We start from the raw sequence: 16,434 nt of genomic DNA on the forward strand, positions 1-16,434 counted from the left end.
GGGGCTGTGCCCCCGGCCAGAGGAGAAAGGGGCCTTGGGGGCAACAATGGCACAGGGTTTGCTCAGGTGGGGAATGCCAGAATTGTACCGTTGGGAGGGACCCAATGGATAATCCAGCCCGACCCCTTGTGATGATAAAATGAGGACAAAGTTGTTTTTAAGCATTTCCCGAGGAGGCGGCCAGCTAAACACCAATCTGCTGAGATGGCCTTTGCTTTTCCAGACATTTTGGACTCCAGTCCCTATCAACCCCAGCTGACACAGCCCTGTTTCGGACGACACCTCCTATCACCCCCCAGCCCAAGTAGCCATGTCTGGACCTGGGGCGGGTAGGAGTTGTGGACCAAAATATCTGGAGCTCATCAGGTTGGAGACCCCAAAACCCTTCTACTGGGTTCGAAGGGCTACTGGGCATGAATGCACAGGTGGCTATTCCATATGCATACTGCAAAAAAAGAGCAGGCGCTCACACAGAACAGAAGCTTTTCTCCAGCAGATGTGACAAAAAGCCTGTCTATTTCAGGACCCAGTTTCCCCCAGTGCCTCCTGGAAAACACACAGACATGGGACTAGGAGGCAAGGCCTGCCTCTCTCACCGTTGCTCCCCAGCCAATGGTCTTCAGAGGTAGACTGCCTTGGGAGCTGGAGGCTTCACGTAAACAGCAGTACAGCCTTACCGCGCAGCTAGCCAGCATCACGTGTGTGGATGCGCTCGCCAGGTAGAAATCTACACACGCACACACACGGGAGATCCGCTGTGATCACATCTATGTTTAAGGAAGGCGCAGCAGGTATTTTAAACCGACAAAGGTATAGAGAGAAGAGGCGGAGAAGGGCACCTGGCTGCCAGTCGCAGATTTATTTGCAGTTTTGTACACGTTTGTTGAAATATTAGTCTCCCTCCCTCTCTTACACACAGACATACATACACGTGGCTCAGCAAATTGTCGCCGTTACTGGTTCAAGCATGTTTACAAGTATGGAAGTCAAGCGGTCCGATCGCAGAGCATTCCCGAATTGCACACCAGTGTCTGCAGGTGGGATCTGCCCCATGGCGAATGCACTTGTGGGTTTCCCCACCACCCATGGGAGGAGGTTGTGGGCCTCCAGGCTTGACCTCAGGGCTTCTAATCGAGCAAAGTGTCTGAAGTTCGTATGTGTGGCACAATCTCAGCAGAGTCCTGCTGGGATCCCAGTGTTCCTCTGCACCCCAATGCCTTCTGCAAAACTACGCAAGGGCACGAGGGGTGCGAGGCTGGAAGTTTCCCTCCCCTTGCTGTTATTGATCTGGAGTGTTTGCAACCCGCTCCTCAGCCCGAAAGCTGAGTGGCTTACATACAGACAATCAAGTTGAGAGATGAGTCCCTGCCTGCAGGCGCACAGTCGCGGCACAAAAGGAAAATGCGACGGGAAGAGAAGAGGAAAGAAGAAGCGAATCTTCAAGTTAAACGGCACTTCTTAAAAGAAACCGGCTGGAAGGGAATTTCACAACATTCTACCTCCCGGGGACTTGTGAGAGGGGTTACAATGACAAGGCGGCGGGAGGAAACAAGCCAAGGACCCCTGGGAGGGGAAAGTAACGAGAGAAGACACTGTTCATCCATGCTCTTTCTTGCATCTCTGGGGCTGGAGGGCTAAATGGCTCCGATCCATATTTGGCTCAGAGGCTGGCCGCGGCCGACCCTCAAAGTCTACTTGTGCAAATTTCTCAGCAACTGTTCTGCAAGAGCGCAGAGACAGGACATTTCAGGATGAGTGCCGGTCATGCCACAGACTTCCCCTGAGTAAAGATTCTGAGGAATAAAATAAAAACAAAACGTGGATTTCTGATTGCCTTCACAAGGGATAGATGGGACCACCCTTTTGCCAGCTCTGTAGAGAGGACTCCCTGCAGGGTCGTGGGGTCCAGGAATCCACCAGCTTGGCGCTTTTGGTCTGGGGGGAAAAGGAGCCATTTCCCGGGCTAGAACGCCAGCGACGCAAGCCCAACGTTTTAAAAGCGTTCTTGTAATCCAAAAGGGTGGCTTCAAGTTGGAGAGACCCACAGCTTCCCCCCTGCAAGTCAGAATTCAAGCAGCTTCCAAGTTTGCAAAGGGGGGAGACGTGGGGGCGCAGGAAGACGGCTCTGTAGTGCAGCTACCGAGGGCATCCTCGCTTGACCCTCACTGCCCTCTGCCCTTTCTTCTTTCCTGTCTTCAGATCTCAGGAAAAGCAGCAGCAAGTGGTACGCAGAACGTAGGCTGCAGAACAGCAAATGGGTTTCTGGGTTTCAAGTCGTGCACTGCCACCTAGTGGCTGGTCCCTGTCGTTGGACATTGAGGAAGCATCCAGGCAGGTGAAGATGGCCGGGTGATGGATGGGCAACACTCAGCCCCACCGGACGGACATTTGCTCCGTGCGGACAGTTGCCGTGGCAAACCTGGAACAAAGAGGTACGTGCGGCGGCAGGTTGTTCTCAGCGGAGAACCTCAAGTGTGCAGATTAGCAGCTCTTTCCCGTGTCCGGAGCTGGGTCGTTTTAAAAACCTCGAAGCATCAGAATGCAAGACTGGGGGTCTGCAGCAACCCCGAAACTTCAGCTTTCTCACATATTGCTTTCAGGTAGCCTTCAGGGAGAATAAATCTCCCCCTTAAAAAGTTAGGTTTCGGAGAGGGAAAAAAGACAGAGAATACGTAGGAATGGCAGTCTGGAGAAAACGCCAGGAAAATCATTTTGTTGTAAGTGCTCAGATGTTTCTTTCCCGGTTTAAAACCCCGTATTCTTCACCCACGTTTTCAAGGAGGAGCTGTTACATGTGGCAGTCCTGAGCCCCTGGGCTGGGCGGTGCGTTTCATCCAGGGCCCGGCTAATTGACTGGGATCAGAGATCTGTGGAAAGAGAAAGGGAGACCAAAGGTGAGCTTTAAGGGATGCTGACAGGAGGCGGAGTCTTAAAAAATGGATGAATTGAAACCCCCCCACACCTGAAATGTATACTGAGCCAGGCCACTGGAGCATCTAGCTCACGCAGCGTTGCCTCCATCAAGGATGAGATGTCAGTAGACTCCCTCCTTCCACCAGCCCTAGCCAGCAAGCCCAATGGTCAGGGATGATGGGAACTGGAGTCCACCAATGTCCAGAAGGCCCATGCATTCTGCGTCCAGCTCCCATTGTCCCTGACCCTGTTGCCTGACGGGAACTGGGAGTCGCCTGTGGCAAGGGGAATCATTCTCCAGGCGACCAGGCTGGGAAGTGCTTGCAAACTGGAGGGGGGGGGTCTTCATCCCACAGCCCCTTTTCAGACCATTCATGGGAAATCAGAGGCAGATAGGAGCAACGATTTGCTGCTGTTGACTAAGGACTTTGATCTTTGCAAGGCAGCCCTGAGACCCATTTTTCACATGAGGGAATAGTAGTTGTATGGATTGCTGAGACAGAATACACACAACCTCCCTCCCTGAATTTCAAACAATTTTTTTATCGTCAGCTTCTCGGCCCTCCTTGGAAAGGTTCTCATCGCCTCCAACAATGGTCAAGACTCCTGCCAAAATAAGATCCTTTGACTCTGCCCAGAGTTTTTTTGTACCATTATCCGTTGGTGTTTAAAGGCCTAAATGACTCAGGCCCCAAATATCTTGATAGACAGCCTCTTTCCCTACAGACAGAGGGAAAGGCGCTCATGGTAGTTCCTCTACCCTCAGCGAGGCCTTCTCTGGGATGGCCCCCAAGCTGGGGAACTCCTTCCCCACAGAGGTGCTGCCTGGCCTCTTCACTGTACAGCCTTTGGGGAATGCCAAAGACACGCCTCTTTTGCTCTGGCTATTGACACGTGAAGTGTCACCTTATTTTTATGGCTGCGAGTTGTTTTAAATTTCTTTTAAGGCACCCCTGGGCCTTTGGGTGAAAGTGACATGATAAATAAATGAATAATAGTAAATCATAACCCACACCGCTGTTGAACCCAATCACGCCTGCAAAACAAACCTCTTCTCCGCTCCAGACAGGCTCCTCTGAAACTGTGATCAAGAGGGAGACGGGGGGGGGGGTGTTAAACAAGGGGGCTCCCCTCCCCGCCCCCCATTTTTGGGAGTGACCGTTAAAAGCGAGAGCCCGGCAGCCTTCTCAAGCCTCTGCAAGACGGGACAGCCGCGACACACATGGAACGGGACGTGAGGGGGAGACACCAGCGGACGAGGGGGCTTAGTACACACACAGAGCGCAAAGCTGGACTCTAGAAGAGAGAAAGGGAGGTTAAAAAAGCAACGAAAGCAAACAAATGGAAATAAAATTGTTAAAGCACAATGCAGCCTTCGGGGCATGTGCAAAGAGCAAAAACAAATGTGGGAAGGAAGAGGGTTGTTAGGGCTGGGAGGAGGCGTGAGGGGTGGGTTTTTTGCCCTTTGCACCGCCAGAGAACCTCTTACCTTCAGTTCTGGTGTGCTTTGGAGACCTCGGGGGGTTTGCGTTCTGTATCCTCTCCGGGAACGAAAGAGAATTGAGAGTGAAAGTGGCGGAGAGAAAGGGGGGCTTGTGTTGTTGTGGGAAAGAAGTCGGAAGGAAGTCAAAGGACAGGCACTCCAAGCTGGAAGGGCAGGCGGTTTGCTGCCTGGGGCGAAGGACACAATGACGGCACCCCCAAAGAGAGGCCGACAGGAGCGGCAGCTCAGTTTTACCCTGAGGCTGGTGGCAAGACAGCGTCCTCCACTGCCCTTGAGGTGTTGGAGGCTAGTTTTGGGGGGCCAGGACAGGCTGTGTAGACTGAGGACCTCAACTTTCCTTTACAAAAAGAAAAAGCAAGCTGCTAGTCCCTATGGATGGGCAGAGATATTCTTGAAAGCACACGGAGGGGGTCAGGGGAAAGGAGGTTCAGAGCCTTCATACCTCTCTTCACTCCATAATTATGCGAATTATGCAAAATAAATTATGCAAATTTGCACCGTAGAGCTAAAGTTTCCTTGGCTTTAAGAGGTCTAGTTGTATCGCTGTCTGCGGAGGACAAATAACTGCCCCCTCCAACACATGCCCAGAGATGCAGTAGAAGGATCTGCCCCACAAGTGTGTGGGGTGGGCCAGACCCACTGCAACGCGTAATGAACAATGTTACGGACTAAAAAATGTCAGCAGAATCAGGGTGGTTTCGGCGCTGCTGGCTGCTTGGTGGTTCCACGGCGCAACTGAATTTGCGATACGACAAGGAAGCTGGACAGAGGCGGGGAAAAGGGGGAGAACACCGAGCGAAACAGACAAGAGAGGCAGGTTGATAAAGCGAGACTCCTTCAACAGAAAACATGCCCTTTGGGATAACCAGGTTAGGCTTGAGGGTTTTTTTTTAGAGATAGTTCCTCATCTCATGTTTTCCGTATCATAGACCTGGCAGGAAAAACAGTCCGTCTGCATCTCCTGACCTGGAAACTCTGAAGAAGGAGCAGGTCTGAACAGGAGTGCACCCAACTAGGGTTGATATTTTACACATCCAGGGGACAGACACATGGCATTTCCGTTGTGTGTGCATATCTGTGCGTGTGTGAAAGGGCAACAGATTGCTTGCAGCTGCGGTTTTCTGCTTAGCAGTGACCCCTGCATTGCAGAGGTTTGAATTCGATGACCCTTTGGGTTCCTTCGAACGCTGCAAGGGTCTCTCAAACTTGGGTCATCGGCTGTGGTTGGACTACAACTCCCATCATCCCTAGCTAGCAGGACCTGTGGTCAGGGATGACGGGAGTTGTGGTCCCACAACAGGCGGGGGACCAAAGTTTGAGAAACCCTAGCCTAGACCAACTGCAGCAAACAAGGGCTGAAGGCCACAGCCCTCATTTGTGGGGGCTCTTCAGAAACCTGCAATCAAGGATAGACTGCCTCTGATCCTGGAAGTTCCACGCAGCCAATCAGGCCAAGCCGCTACTGAAAAGACCTCACCTGTCAGGTCCCCTTGCAACGCACCCCCCACCTCAATAACATGTTTGAATGAAATGTAGCTGACTCCCAAGGTAGAAAAGAGGTAAGTCTCTCTCTTTCGCACACACACTCTAAAATAAACGTCAGTTGCCAACATTCTGCCACGTGCTGGTGTGACCAAAAAATCGCAGCTGGAAGCGCCACTGAGAACTGATGATAAACCTGTCCTTCAGATCAACTGAAGATAAACCTTCACCAGAGACCCCCCCCCCATGGGTTCCCTTAGGAACAAGTTCCCCTTCACGCCAGCAAAGCAAGAGGGTCCTCTGCTGACCCCCGGCTGCTGTTCGCTCTTCAAATTAACCAAATGAACAACCTTAAAAAAATGTGTTCCTGCAGGAAACGGAAGTTCGTCCTCAGGGTGTTTTGTATACCGGAAACCCTTGCTCACTTTTGCACGCATCCCAGTCGCCATGACGACGGGCATTTTGCTTGTGTATGCGGGACGGGAGGAACAAGTGGGACCAGATCATGAGCAGGGTGAGACCCTCTGGACTGTGGAGCCCGTCAAACCACGGTTTAGTGTGAGGCGCATGAGAAGGAACTAGACGAAACGAGCTGGAGGGACAGTGATTGGTGGGAAACCTTTCTTTGTGTATCAGCTGAGCAGCCGCACAAGCCTCTGGCTCACGAGAGCCCAAAGAGAATGTCCTCTTTGGGGGTCCAGGGAGGGTCACCTCGTGAGCCAGAAAGGCAGCGGGGCTTTGCTCAGGTGCGAGGAAGTGGCAGTGGTCAATGTGCCACCCTGCCTGTCGGCTGCTGGGCAGGAAGGCTGAGCGGCCTCAACAAAGCCCTCTGGGGAGGGTCTGCTCGCGAGCCAGGACTCTCCAGGGTGCTCCTCATTTCGGGGTCCCACTGCCAGGCTCCCGGCAGCCCCATGTAAATGGGGAGTTGCCTGTATAGTTCACAAACAGTTCCTGGTTGGGACGACACGGGGAAGTGTGGTTCATTAAAAGCAGAAATTTCTACATTCCTTCTCTTGGCCACGTGGGAGGCAGAAGGATGTGAAGAGAAGAAAAAGGGAGTGTGGAAGGGTATTGTTAGGAGAATCTGCTGACTCAGAGTGTTTGTGCAGGAAAAACTCAGCCTTGGGCCAGTTTGATAGAGAGCGGGTACCCTGTTCTTGCTGCCGACGCAGGCATCCAGCCCTGGCAGATGTGCTTTTCCCTATGAGAACGAGACTTAATTTCTAAAAAGGTAAAGTACCCCTAGACGGTTAAGTCCAGACAAAGGTGACCATGGGGTTGTGGCGCTCATCTCACTTTCAGATCGAGGGAGCCGGCATTTGTCCGCAGACAGCTTTCCGGGTCATGTGGCCAGCAGGACTAAACAGCCTCTGGCACAACGGGACACCGTGACAGAAACCAGAGCACACAGAAACTCCATTTACCTTCCCGCCACAGCGGTACCTATTTATCTACTTGCACTGGTATGCTTTCGAACTGCTGGGACAGAGCAACGGGAGCTCACTCCGTCGCAGGGATTCGAACCTCCGACCTTCCGATCAGCAAGACCAAGAGGCTCAGTGATTCAGACCTCAGCGCCACCCGCATCCCTTCATTTCTGCGCATGGGCAAAGCAAAGCTCATGTAATTTACAGGCCCGGGAAGTCTACCTTCATTCTGTGTGAGTAAACGCTGCCCTGAACATCCCCAACTGGTACTGTTCACTGAAGTAAATTCAGAGCGTTGTTGGCCAAAGGGAAAGGCGATTCTCAAAGGGCCCCGGATGACATGCGATACACGGAAGACAGGCTCTTTGCTTACAAAAATAAAATAGGAAATGCAACGGAACCTGCTTGGAAAAGGGGACACACAGAGAAAGAATGCGAAGGAATGGACAGCGAAGGGAGTGCAAACTTCCCTGGGTGCCTGCGACCCCTACAAAGAGCCACTGGCCCCATGCCCCACGCACCTTGTGCTCCCGCCTTGGGCCTCATCCAGCTCCTTCTGCAGCCGGGCACTCTTCTCCTCCTCCTCCAGCAGCCGGCGCTTCACCGTCCGCAGCTCCTGCTGGGCCTCGCACTTGATGTCGTTGGCCACAACCACCGCCGTCTGCAGGTCGGCTTGGAAGCGGCGCCACTCGGCCGTGTCCTCCTGGAGACCAAGGGGAAGAGGGAGGGGAGAGGAGAGGAAGCAAGTGGTTGAAACTCGCCCGACAAAAGCGGTCAGCACCGCAGGGAGGTCGGAGGGCGGTTGGCATCGGTTCTCGCGGACGCCGGCACAACAAGGCAGTCGCTCTCACTTTGCGTGGGAGGGAGGCTGTAGAAGGACACCCTCCCCCGGGTTTGGAGCCTCTTCCCAGGCTTAGATTGTAAGCTCCTTCGGGCAGAGACCCTCCTCTTACTTATTCATTTAATGACATTCAAACACCGCTTGATTGGTTTTTTTAAAAAAAGCCTCAAAGGGGTTTGAAAAAGATAATGCATTAAAATCGAGACAAATTCACCGCCCGACTTTAAAACATACAAAAGTTAAAACGCTAAAACAGATTAAAATTACGTTGACTTTCGTTTGGACAGGCTTGTTGAAACAGAAGTGTTTTTAGCAGGTGCTAAGTTTCGGAAATGCGGCAGCCGTATTGGTGACGCCTGAGTTTTTTCTAAAGCTGGAGGCTTTTAAGCAGAGGTTGGATGGACACCTGTTGGGATTCCAGACCTCGTGGTTCTGAGTGAGGGGTCCTTCCCAGCCCCACCTGGGGATGCTGTCAAGGACTGAACTCGGAACCTTCTGCATGCAAGGCAGGTGTCCTGCCCCTGAGCTCCCTTCTCACCTTCATCTGCTTGTTCAGGGTCTTCAGCTGCCTTTCCAAATCCGTCTTCTGGACTTCCATTTTCAGTAGATTACCTGGGAAGAGGGAAGGTAGGAAGAGTCTACTGAGATAGGACAGAGAGGGAGGGCACCGAAGACACTGCCAAGGTAACACAGAGAAGTGACCTTATCTTGAGCCAGACCTCTGGGCCCATTTAACTCAATATAATCAACACACACTGGCACAGATTTTGGCTCCCCAAACGGCTTGCAGTTATACCCTTCTTCAGAGTCCAAACACTAAAAAACATGCTGATGCCCAGAACACCTTTGGCAGCACAACCTTACATTTACTCAAAAGTTGAGTCTTACTGTATACAGTGGGGCTTATTCCCCAATTAAGTGATCGTGGCTCTAACCTAGCTAATTTGCTTCTGTCCCGGCTTGCAAAACAGCTTCGCCAGCAGGTGGCGATCTCACATGCCGGCCGGCCCCAATTCAGCTATCATCTTATTATTTTATTGCCTTTATATTCCACCAATTTTCTCCAACGAGCTCAAGACGGCGTGTGCATTGTTCTCCCCTTCCTCATATAACCCCCAGCAACAACCCTGTGAGGTAGGCCTGGGCTGAGAGGTGCAGTGACTGGCCCAGAGTCACACCCACTGAGCTTCATGTCCAAGAGAGAAATTAAACCCTGGTTGCCCTAGTCTGACATTCTGACCATTACACCACCACCGGCTGTTTTCGTACCTTGTTTCTGCCCCTGCAAAAGGCTTCTGCCCCCCCCTTCATCTTATTGGATATTTGTTGCTTGCGACAGCAGCCTGACGACATCCTTCACTTGTTGCAGAGAGAGAAAGGCATGCTGTGCCTCCCCCCCCCCCCCCGCTTCCTTCCCAAACAGGCTGCACTAAATTGAAAATTATTTCTTTATTGGAGAGTGGGAATCTCAAGCAATCCCTGCCAACTCCATAATCTGCTTGCAATCTCTCTCTGCACACTGTCCTAAATCCTCCCCCCCCCCCTTTGGTTCCACCTACTCTCCAAGTCGCTGATGATCTGGTTGTCGTGCAGTTTGAGCGCCCGGTGTTGCTCCACCTGGTCTTCCAGCTCAAAGATGGTCTCCTTCAGGTTCTTGAGCTCAGCCTCGTTCTCCGACGTCTTCTCCTGGAGCTTGAGGTTGGTTCGGCTGAGCTGGTCCGCCTGACGGTCGCAGGTCTCCTTCAGCTGAGCGCGCTCCTTCTCAGTCTGGACGGAGGGAGAGAAAAGGGTGAGAAATCGCACCAGGATCCCTGCGTCGCAGGGGGCTGGACTAGATGACCCTTTGGGTCTCTTCCAACTCTACAATTATTCTATTATTGCACTGTGCGGTACTAAGGTGCCACCGATAAGTGCAGGTGGAGAGCACACGGTGTTTAATTCCCCAGAGACCACCAGCTTCCATTTAAATAAATAAAAATTAATTGAAAAGGACCATTTCCGTGATGCCTGTCCCAATAAACTGGGTTTGCTGTCTTATTTGGGGAATCTAGCCACCTCCGGCTGCTCCTGGACAGGGACGAATAGCCTGGCCGCAATAATCTCTTGCAACACCAGAACTCATGGGCATCCAATGAAGGTGAATGTTGGAAGATTTGAGACAGATAAAAGGAAGTTCTTCGCTCACTGCAGGAGACGAACCTCTGGAGGAGTGTGATATACAGAAACAGGACTGTCAGGAACCAGGCTGTGTTAGCGGAGCTGCAAAATCGTTTCCATGCCCTCACCTTGGACGCCGATTTTGGGCCAGCAAGTTGCCAACCTCAGAAGACCGTGTGGAAGAGATTTGTGGTGAGGAGAGGGGACAGAGGCAGCCGTGTGAGGAGGGAACAGGATGTCCCGGGAGGTGTGCTTTCTTCTCACAACGAGAGAAAGAAGTTGCCAAGCCTTATAAAGCCCACTGACCACAACCCGGTCCTCCTGATACTGCCAGACACAGCCTTCAAGGCGTTGGAAGGGGCCATGGGGCTCTGGGCAGGTAACTGAAGGGCCCTGGGATGCAGGTGGTCTTTCCATCGCTCCTTCCTGTCAAAGGCTGTGTCCCAGGAAGAGCGGGGGAAATACTGGGAGTTGTCAGGAAGGGTTTGGCTTCTTGGATTGGGGTCTCCGCTTCCTTGAAGAAGGAGCTCTGGCAAGAGACGGGCTTGCACCTCACAGCAGTTGGCAATAATATGCTTGCTAAGATTCTAGCGAATGTGATCAGGAGAGCTTTGAACTAAATCTGGAGGAAGCAGACAATATAACAGATGACAGGAGAACTCCCAGTTCTGGGGAATAATAGTGTTACTGAGAAGACCCACAGAAGTCAATGGGTCCACCGGTTTCAACTCTGAGAGGAATGTAGGTGGTGACAACCCCAAATCGAAGTGGAAGGAAAGGATGAAACTTTGGATTTCTGTGGGTTGTTGTTGTTTCTTAAAAAATATTTCGGCAGTTAAAACCCCAGTTAAACAAAAAAATTTAAATGGGCATCAGCTTCTCTGCAGATTTCCACACAGCCCAGCAGCCATCGCACTCCTTCCCACTTGCTACGGTCATCGCCAACCTCGGCCAAAAACACACCTAGAGTTTCCACTTCTCTATAAATCAGGTGGTGATTTTTGGCAGGGTATCCCAGCTCCCCTCGTCCCAGCAAAAGTTCTTCCCACGGGCCGCTCCCTAACTGTGGGAGGTGGGGTTTCCAAGCAGGGCAGCAGCGAAGGTTAATTGCAGGCTTGGGTTACGAGTGCGAGACTCGCCAAGAGAATTAACATGCACTCATCCATTGTGTTTCCCCCATTTCCCTGAGCACAGCGAGAGCACCTGGTCTCTCTCGGAAAAAAAACAAACCACCAAGCTGCTAATGAGGTCCATCTGTCTGGGAGAGGAGGGGGAGAAAGTGCTGAAGGGCTGGACCAGGAAGGAGGAAATTGCTGCAATTGCGGTGAAAGGGGTCATTCAGCTAAATGTCCAAACGGATGCAGTTCTGCAGGGAAGGGAGCCTGTGACTGTGTGTTGCCCAGATTTTGGATGTACAGGAGAGGCTTCGGACTCAATCGGATCGCTGGTCGGCCTGTGTCCGTGTTGTTTGTACTAGGAGTGGCTAACTCGTGGCTCTCTGGGTGCTGTTGGACTGTGGAACTCCCTCCCACAGGAGGCAGTATGGCCACCAGCTTGGATGGCATTAAGAGAGGAGGGGTGAATTCATGGAGGTTAAGGACTTGGCTCTGCCTCCATAATCAGGCAGTCTGGAATATCAGTAGCCGGGAACCACAGGAGGGCAGAGGGCTCTTGGGCTTCCCACAGGCATCTGGTTGGGCATGAAGCTCTTAATCTCAGGGCTGTTGGTTCAAGCCCCATGTTGGGCAAAATATTCCTGCATTGCAGAGGGTTGGACTAGATGACCCTTGCGTACCTTCCAACTCTACGATTCTATTATTCTATTTAACTGAATCAAAACAGTGAAGATTCTACGAGCTTCCGGGGGGAAAGGGAGAAACCAAATAGAGTTGTTTTGCTAATGGCTCCACAAAGAGGGAGAGAGCAGAGCGTGGCTACTTCACAGCAAACGCCCTGTGCGGAAACTGCCTCACAAGTATATAATACAGGGCAAGAGGGACCAAACTACACGCGCTGTCCAGAACTTTGAGTATTCAGGGAGCAGGGAACCAGAGTCCTCCTTCCTTTCCCTGTTAGCATCAGCACAGCTGACCTCTTGCAAACGGTGCAAATCCGCTACGAGAAAATGGGGTCCAGCTACGTAGCGGAGACAAACGCCAGAAAGCAACAGATCTAGGCCCTCTGAGAGAGCAGAAATCTCTATGCACATGAGCTATGAAAGCCAGTATGCTGAGCGGTCTGGACCTAACAGGGTCTGAGGGAAGCAGCACCAAAAAGGTGATTCAGTCGACTTCTTCACTCCTGCAAAGAAGCAAGTTAGAAAGGAAGGTTTCTGTGACCCTCCAGGGCACAGTGCCTAGGAAAACCTTATCTGATTACAAGATTTTGATGCTTCTAAAATTTTGTTTCGATGGCTATAAATATTGTGCTTTTATCGTATATTTCATTTGTATTCTTGTAGTAGATAGGTAGCCGTGTTGGTCTGCCATAGTCAAAATAAAAAAATTCCTTCCAGTAGCACCTTAAAGACCAACTAAGTTAGTTCTTGGTATGAGCTTTCGTGTGCATGCACACTTCTTCAGATACACCAATGTATCTGAAGAAGTGTGCATGCACACGAAAGCTCATACCAAGAACTAACTTAGTTGGTCTTTAAGGTGCTACTGGAAGGAATTTTTTTATTTGTATTCTTGCATATGAATGCTGCTCGCTGGCTTTGGGAGCCTTGGGGTTAAGGCAGCATGTAGATAAACCGTATGGACTCACAGAGCTGGAAGGGACCTCAAGATTCATCTAGACCAACCCGCCTGCAGTGCAAGAATCCTGCCCACATTAACATCCCTGGGTGGGCTCGAACCACCAACCTTCTGGCGCAACAGCCAGGGGCACTGAACCAACACCAGAAAAGCCCGGCAGGTTCACTAGGTCTCTCACAACGGCCAGCCAGAAGCCTCAGGGAAGCAGCCCTGGCGTTGCTCCGCAGCAGCCGACATTTAGGGATAGACTGCCCCTGCATCTGGAGGCTCCGCTGAGCTCTCCCCACTCCCCAGCAATCTTTACCTTGGCCAGCTGCCCTTGCAGAGTCTTCACCTCGCTGTGCGCCTTCAGCAGTTCCTGCCTGAGCTCCGTGCAGGCCAGCTCCAGCTGGTCCCTCTCCCCGCGGGCTCCCTTCAGCATCTCCTGCATGGCGCCGGGGTCCCCGCCCCGCCCAACGGTGTCCATGTCCGCCGCCTTCTGCTTGGCGCTGTCCAGCTGGGCCCGGAGCGAGCCGTTTTCAATCCTCAGCCCCTCCAGGGCCACCTTGCAGTCCTCCAGGGCCCTGGCCAGGCCGGCTGCACCCTGTCTCTCCGCCTCCAGCAGGCCTCCCAGCCGCTCGGCCTCCTCCTGCAGGCCCCGGGTGGCCGCCTGGGCTTCCTGGTGCTCCCTCTCCAGGCCGCGCAAACTGCTGGTCAGCTGCTGCTGGATGTTCAGCAGCTTCTCCCGCTCAAACTGGGCCTTCTCCTGCAGCTCCCCGCAGCGCTGCTCCAGCTCCTGGATGGTCTTGGCCTTGCCGTCGTCGCCGGCCGGCCGTTCCTGCAGCAGGGCGGCCAGCTTCTCGTTCTCCTGGCCGAGCTGCTCGGCCCTCTCGCGGTGCTGCCGGAAGGAGCCCTCCAGCAGGGCCTTCTCCTCGGCCAGCCGCTCGTTCTCGGCCGTCAGCTCCTGCACCACCTGCTGCTGGTCGGAGAGCTCCTGCAGCGTGGCCTGCAGCTCCTCGGCCGTGCAGTGGTGGTTCTCCTCCATCCTCTGGATCCGCTCCGTCAGCGAGGCCACCGAGAGGTCGCTGGCGTTGTTGGGGGAGCTCCCGGCGGGGGAGTCCTGCGGGGCCTGGGAGGGGTGGCCCCCCGACGACGGGGGCCTGGAGGGCGCCTCCGCGATGTGCTCGAAGTCCGAGGCGTCCGGGGACAGGGACGCCTTGGTGACGTCGCTGCTGGACGACCCCGAGTTCCGCAGGGGGGCTGTGCCCCTGTTGGCCCGGGGGTTCCCGGGGGGCTGCGTGGGGCTGCCGAAGCTGGACTCCTGCGTGGTGGGGGTGGCCAGGCTGCTTCCGCAGCCCCCGCTGCTGCTCAGGGTGTCCGACAGCGGCGACTGCTCCAGGCGGCTGAGTTTCTCTCTCAAGAGACGGTTCTCCTCTCCGAGGCTCAGCAGCTCCCTCTGGAAAGCCCGGTTCTGGTCCTGGAGGGTGCGGACCAGGGGCTCCGCCTCGGCTGGCGACACCCCTGCGGGGTGGTCCAGCTCGCAGTGCACCCATTCCCGGTCCTGGTGTTTCTTCAGCTCGCTCCGTAGCTTGGTGATCTCCGAGTCCTTCGCCTTGGCCTCGGCCAGCAGCTCCTTGACCTGCGACTCCAGCGTGGCCTTGTCGCCGGCGTCCCCCTCATTCTTGCACTTGGGGGCCGGGCGCGAGTGCTTGGTGGGCGTCGGCGCCCCGGAGGAAGTGGGGCTGGGCTGAGCCTTCCTGGGTCTCAGGGCCGCCTTGTCTCTGCCCGGGGCAGTCGACAGCTCCCGCGGGGCTGGGATCCCGGTACGCTTCGCCGACGGGATCGAACCTGGGAGAGCAGGAAGAGAAAGGCAGTTAACGCCTGGAGCGTAAGGACTCGATGGGAAATCAGCATCCAGGATTCGAACACAGGGCCGCACCCTCCCCCCTGCAGTTTCCGGCAACTGGGATTCCGAAGCATTGCTGCCTCCAATAGTGATGGCAGAGAACAGGGCTAGTAGCCATCGATAGCCCTCTCCTCCTCTATGAATTTGTCTCGTCCTCTTTTAAAGGCCATCACTGCCTCCAGTGGGAGGGAGTTCCACAGTTTAACTACACACTAGGTGAAGAATGACTTTAGTGCAGCCGGTGTGGTTAAAGCACTGGACCTGGGAGACCAGCGTTCAAATCCCCTCTCGACCATTAAGCTCCGTGGGTGACCTGGGGCCAGTCACCATCTCTTAGCCCAACCTACCACACAGGGTTGTTGCGAGGGTGAAAAGGGGGAAGAGGAGAACCATGTACACACACCACCTTGAGCTCGATGGAAGTACAAGGTGGCATGCAAATGTAATATACAAACAACAAAACCATTCCCTCTGCCCTGAATATCCCAGCAATCAGCTTCTTTGTATGCCCACAAGTACTTATTCTCTTAAAGCCATCCAAGTTGGGGACCCCCACTGCTTCCTGTGGCAGGGAGTTCCATAGTTTCACTATGCACTGGAATATGAGTTCTAGTTTTACGAGAGAGGGAGAAACACTTTTTGGTATCTCCGTCTGGGCATAGTTTTATCCACTGACTTGCCCTCACCTACTCCCTTCCCTGGCTCTCGCCCCAACCTCCACCTGCTCACTACAGCAATTGTGAGCGCAAACTCTGGGGGGGGGGGGGCAGCAGGCCAACGTTTCCACTGGGGGGGGGGGAAGCCTGGCGGAACAAAAGCTCCGTTTCAGGCGGGTGCCATTTCCCTCCACCCCAGAGATGACCTTCAGAGGGAGCCTGCCCGCCTCTCGCTGGCGGAAAGGCCCCAGGCACCCTGCGTGGAATGCAAGGGCAGGCTGCGACCCGGAGAGATCGCAAGCTGTGCTCTCTTGCCAGGAACTGTGAGGAGGAGGGAAAGATCCGGCCAAAAGGAAACAGAGATGGAGCCTCCCGGGCAGTTCCCCAACAAGGCGCCCCCCCAGCTCTGAAAAGCCAAGTGCTGAGAATCGACTGGGACAGGAACACACTCGATTCTGCCGCCACCTCCCCGAAAAATCCCAGCGAAAAGAGGGGAAGAGTTTATATTTTATAGAGAGCGCTCTTAAAGTGTACACTGTTCTAAGAGCACAAGAAAAGCCTGCTGGATCAGGCCAGCAGCCCACCTAAGTCCAGCACCGTGTTTTCACAGTGGCCAAGCCCAATGCCTCTCTTCTGGGGAGCCTGCAAGCAGGATTCGAGTACAAGAGGCCTCTCCCCTCCAGCAACAGGGATTCAGAAGTGATGTTGCCTCTGACCAGCCATTCTGGCTACCAACCATCAGTAGCCCTTTCCTTCTCTATGACTTGGCCCCGTCCTCATTTGAAGCCACCCAAGATGGTGGCCACCCCTGCC

The 16,434-nt window shown here is 53.7% G+C and overlaps 1 protein-coding gene and 1 long non-coding RNA gene across 6 annotated transcripts in view; both read right to left on the minus strand.

Annotated features, from left to right (window-relative positions):
• Positions 1-16,434, minus strand: part of SPECC1 (sperm antigen with calponin homology and coiled-coil domains 1) — a 108,802-nt gene that overhangs the window by 37,424 nt on the left and 54,944 nt on the right. For all 4 annotated transcript variants that reach the window (XM_081171983.1, XM_081171985.1, XM_081171984.1 and 1 more), the window contains 4 exons: positions 13,385-14,907; positions 9,727-9,934; positions 8,706-8,779; positions 7,848-8,029 (listed from right to left, as the gene is read on the minus strand). In XM_081171983.1, the coding sequence (XP_081028109.1) occupies positions 7,848-8,029; positions 8,706-8,779; positions 9,727-9,934; positions 13,385-14,907 (1,987 nt within the window). The remainder of the gene's footprint in view (positions 1-7,847; positions 8,030-8,705; positions 8,780-9,726; positions 9,935-13,384; positions 14,908-16,434) is intronic.
• LOC308574420 lies at positions 841-5,422 on the minus strand. 2 transcript variants are annotated; one of them, XR_014002492.1, is made up of 3 exons: positions 4,403-5,422; positions 3,963-4,209; positions 841-2,867 (listed from the first exon to the last, which is right to left on the minus strand). It is a non-coding gene; the product is annotated as an uncharacterized lncRNA (long non-coding RNA). The 2 variants fall into 2 exon arrangements; XR_014002493.1 differs by having other exon boundaries at positions 3,963-5,422.

This window comes from Podarcis bocagei (genome assembly GCF_964188305.1).
Source record: "Podarcis bocagei genome assembly, chromosome: 15".
In the NCBI taxonomy this organism is placed as follows: Eukaryota; Metazoa; Chordata; class Lepidosauria; order Squamata; family Lacertidae; genus Podarcis; species Podarcis bocagei.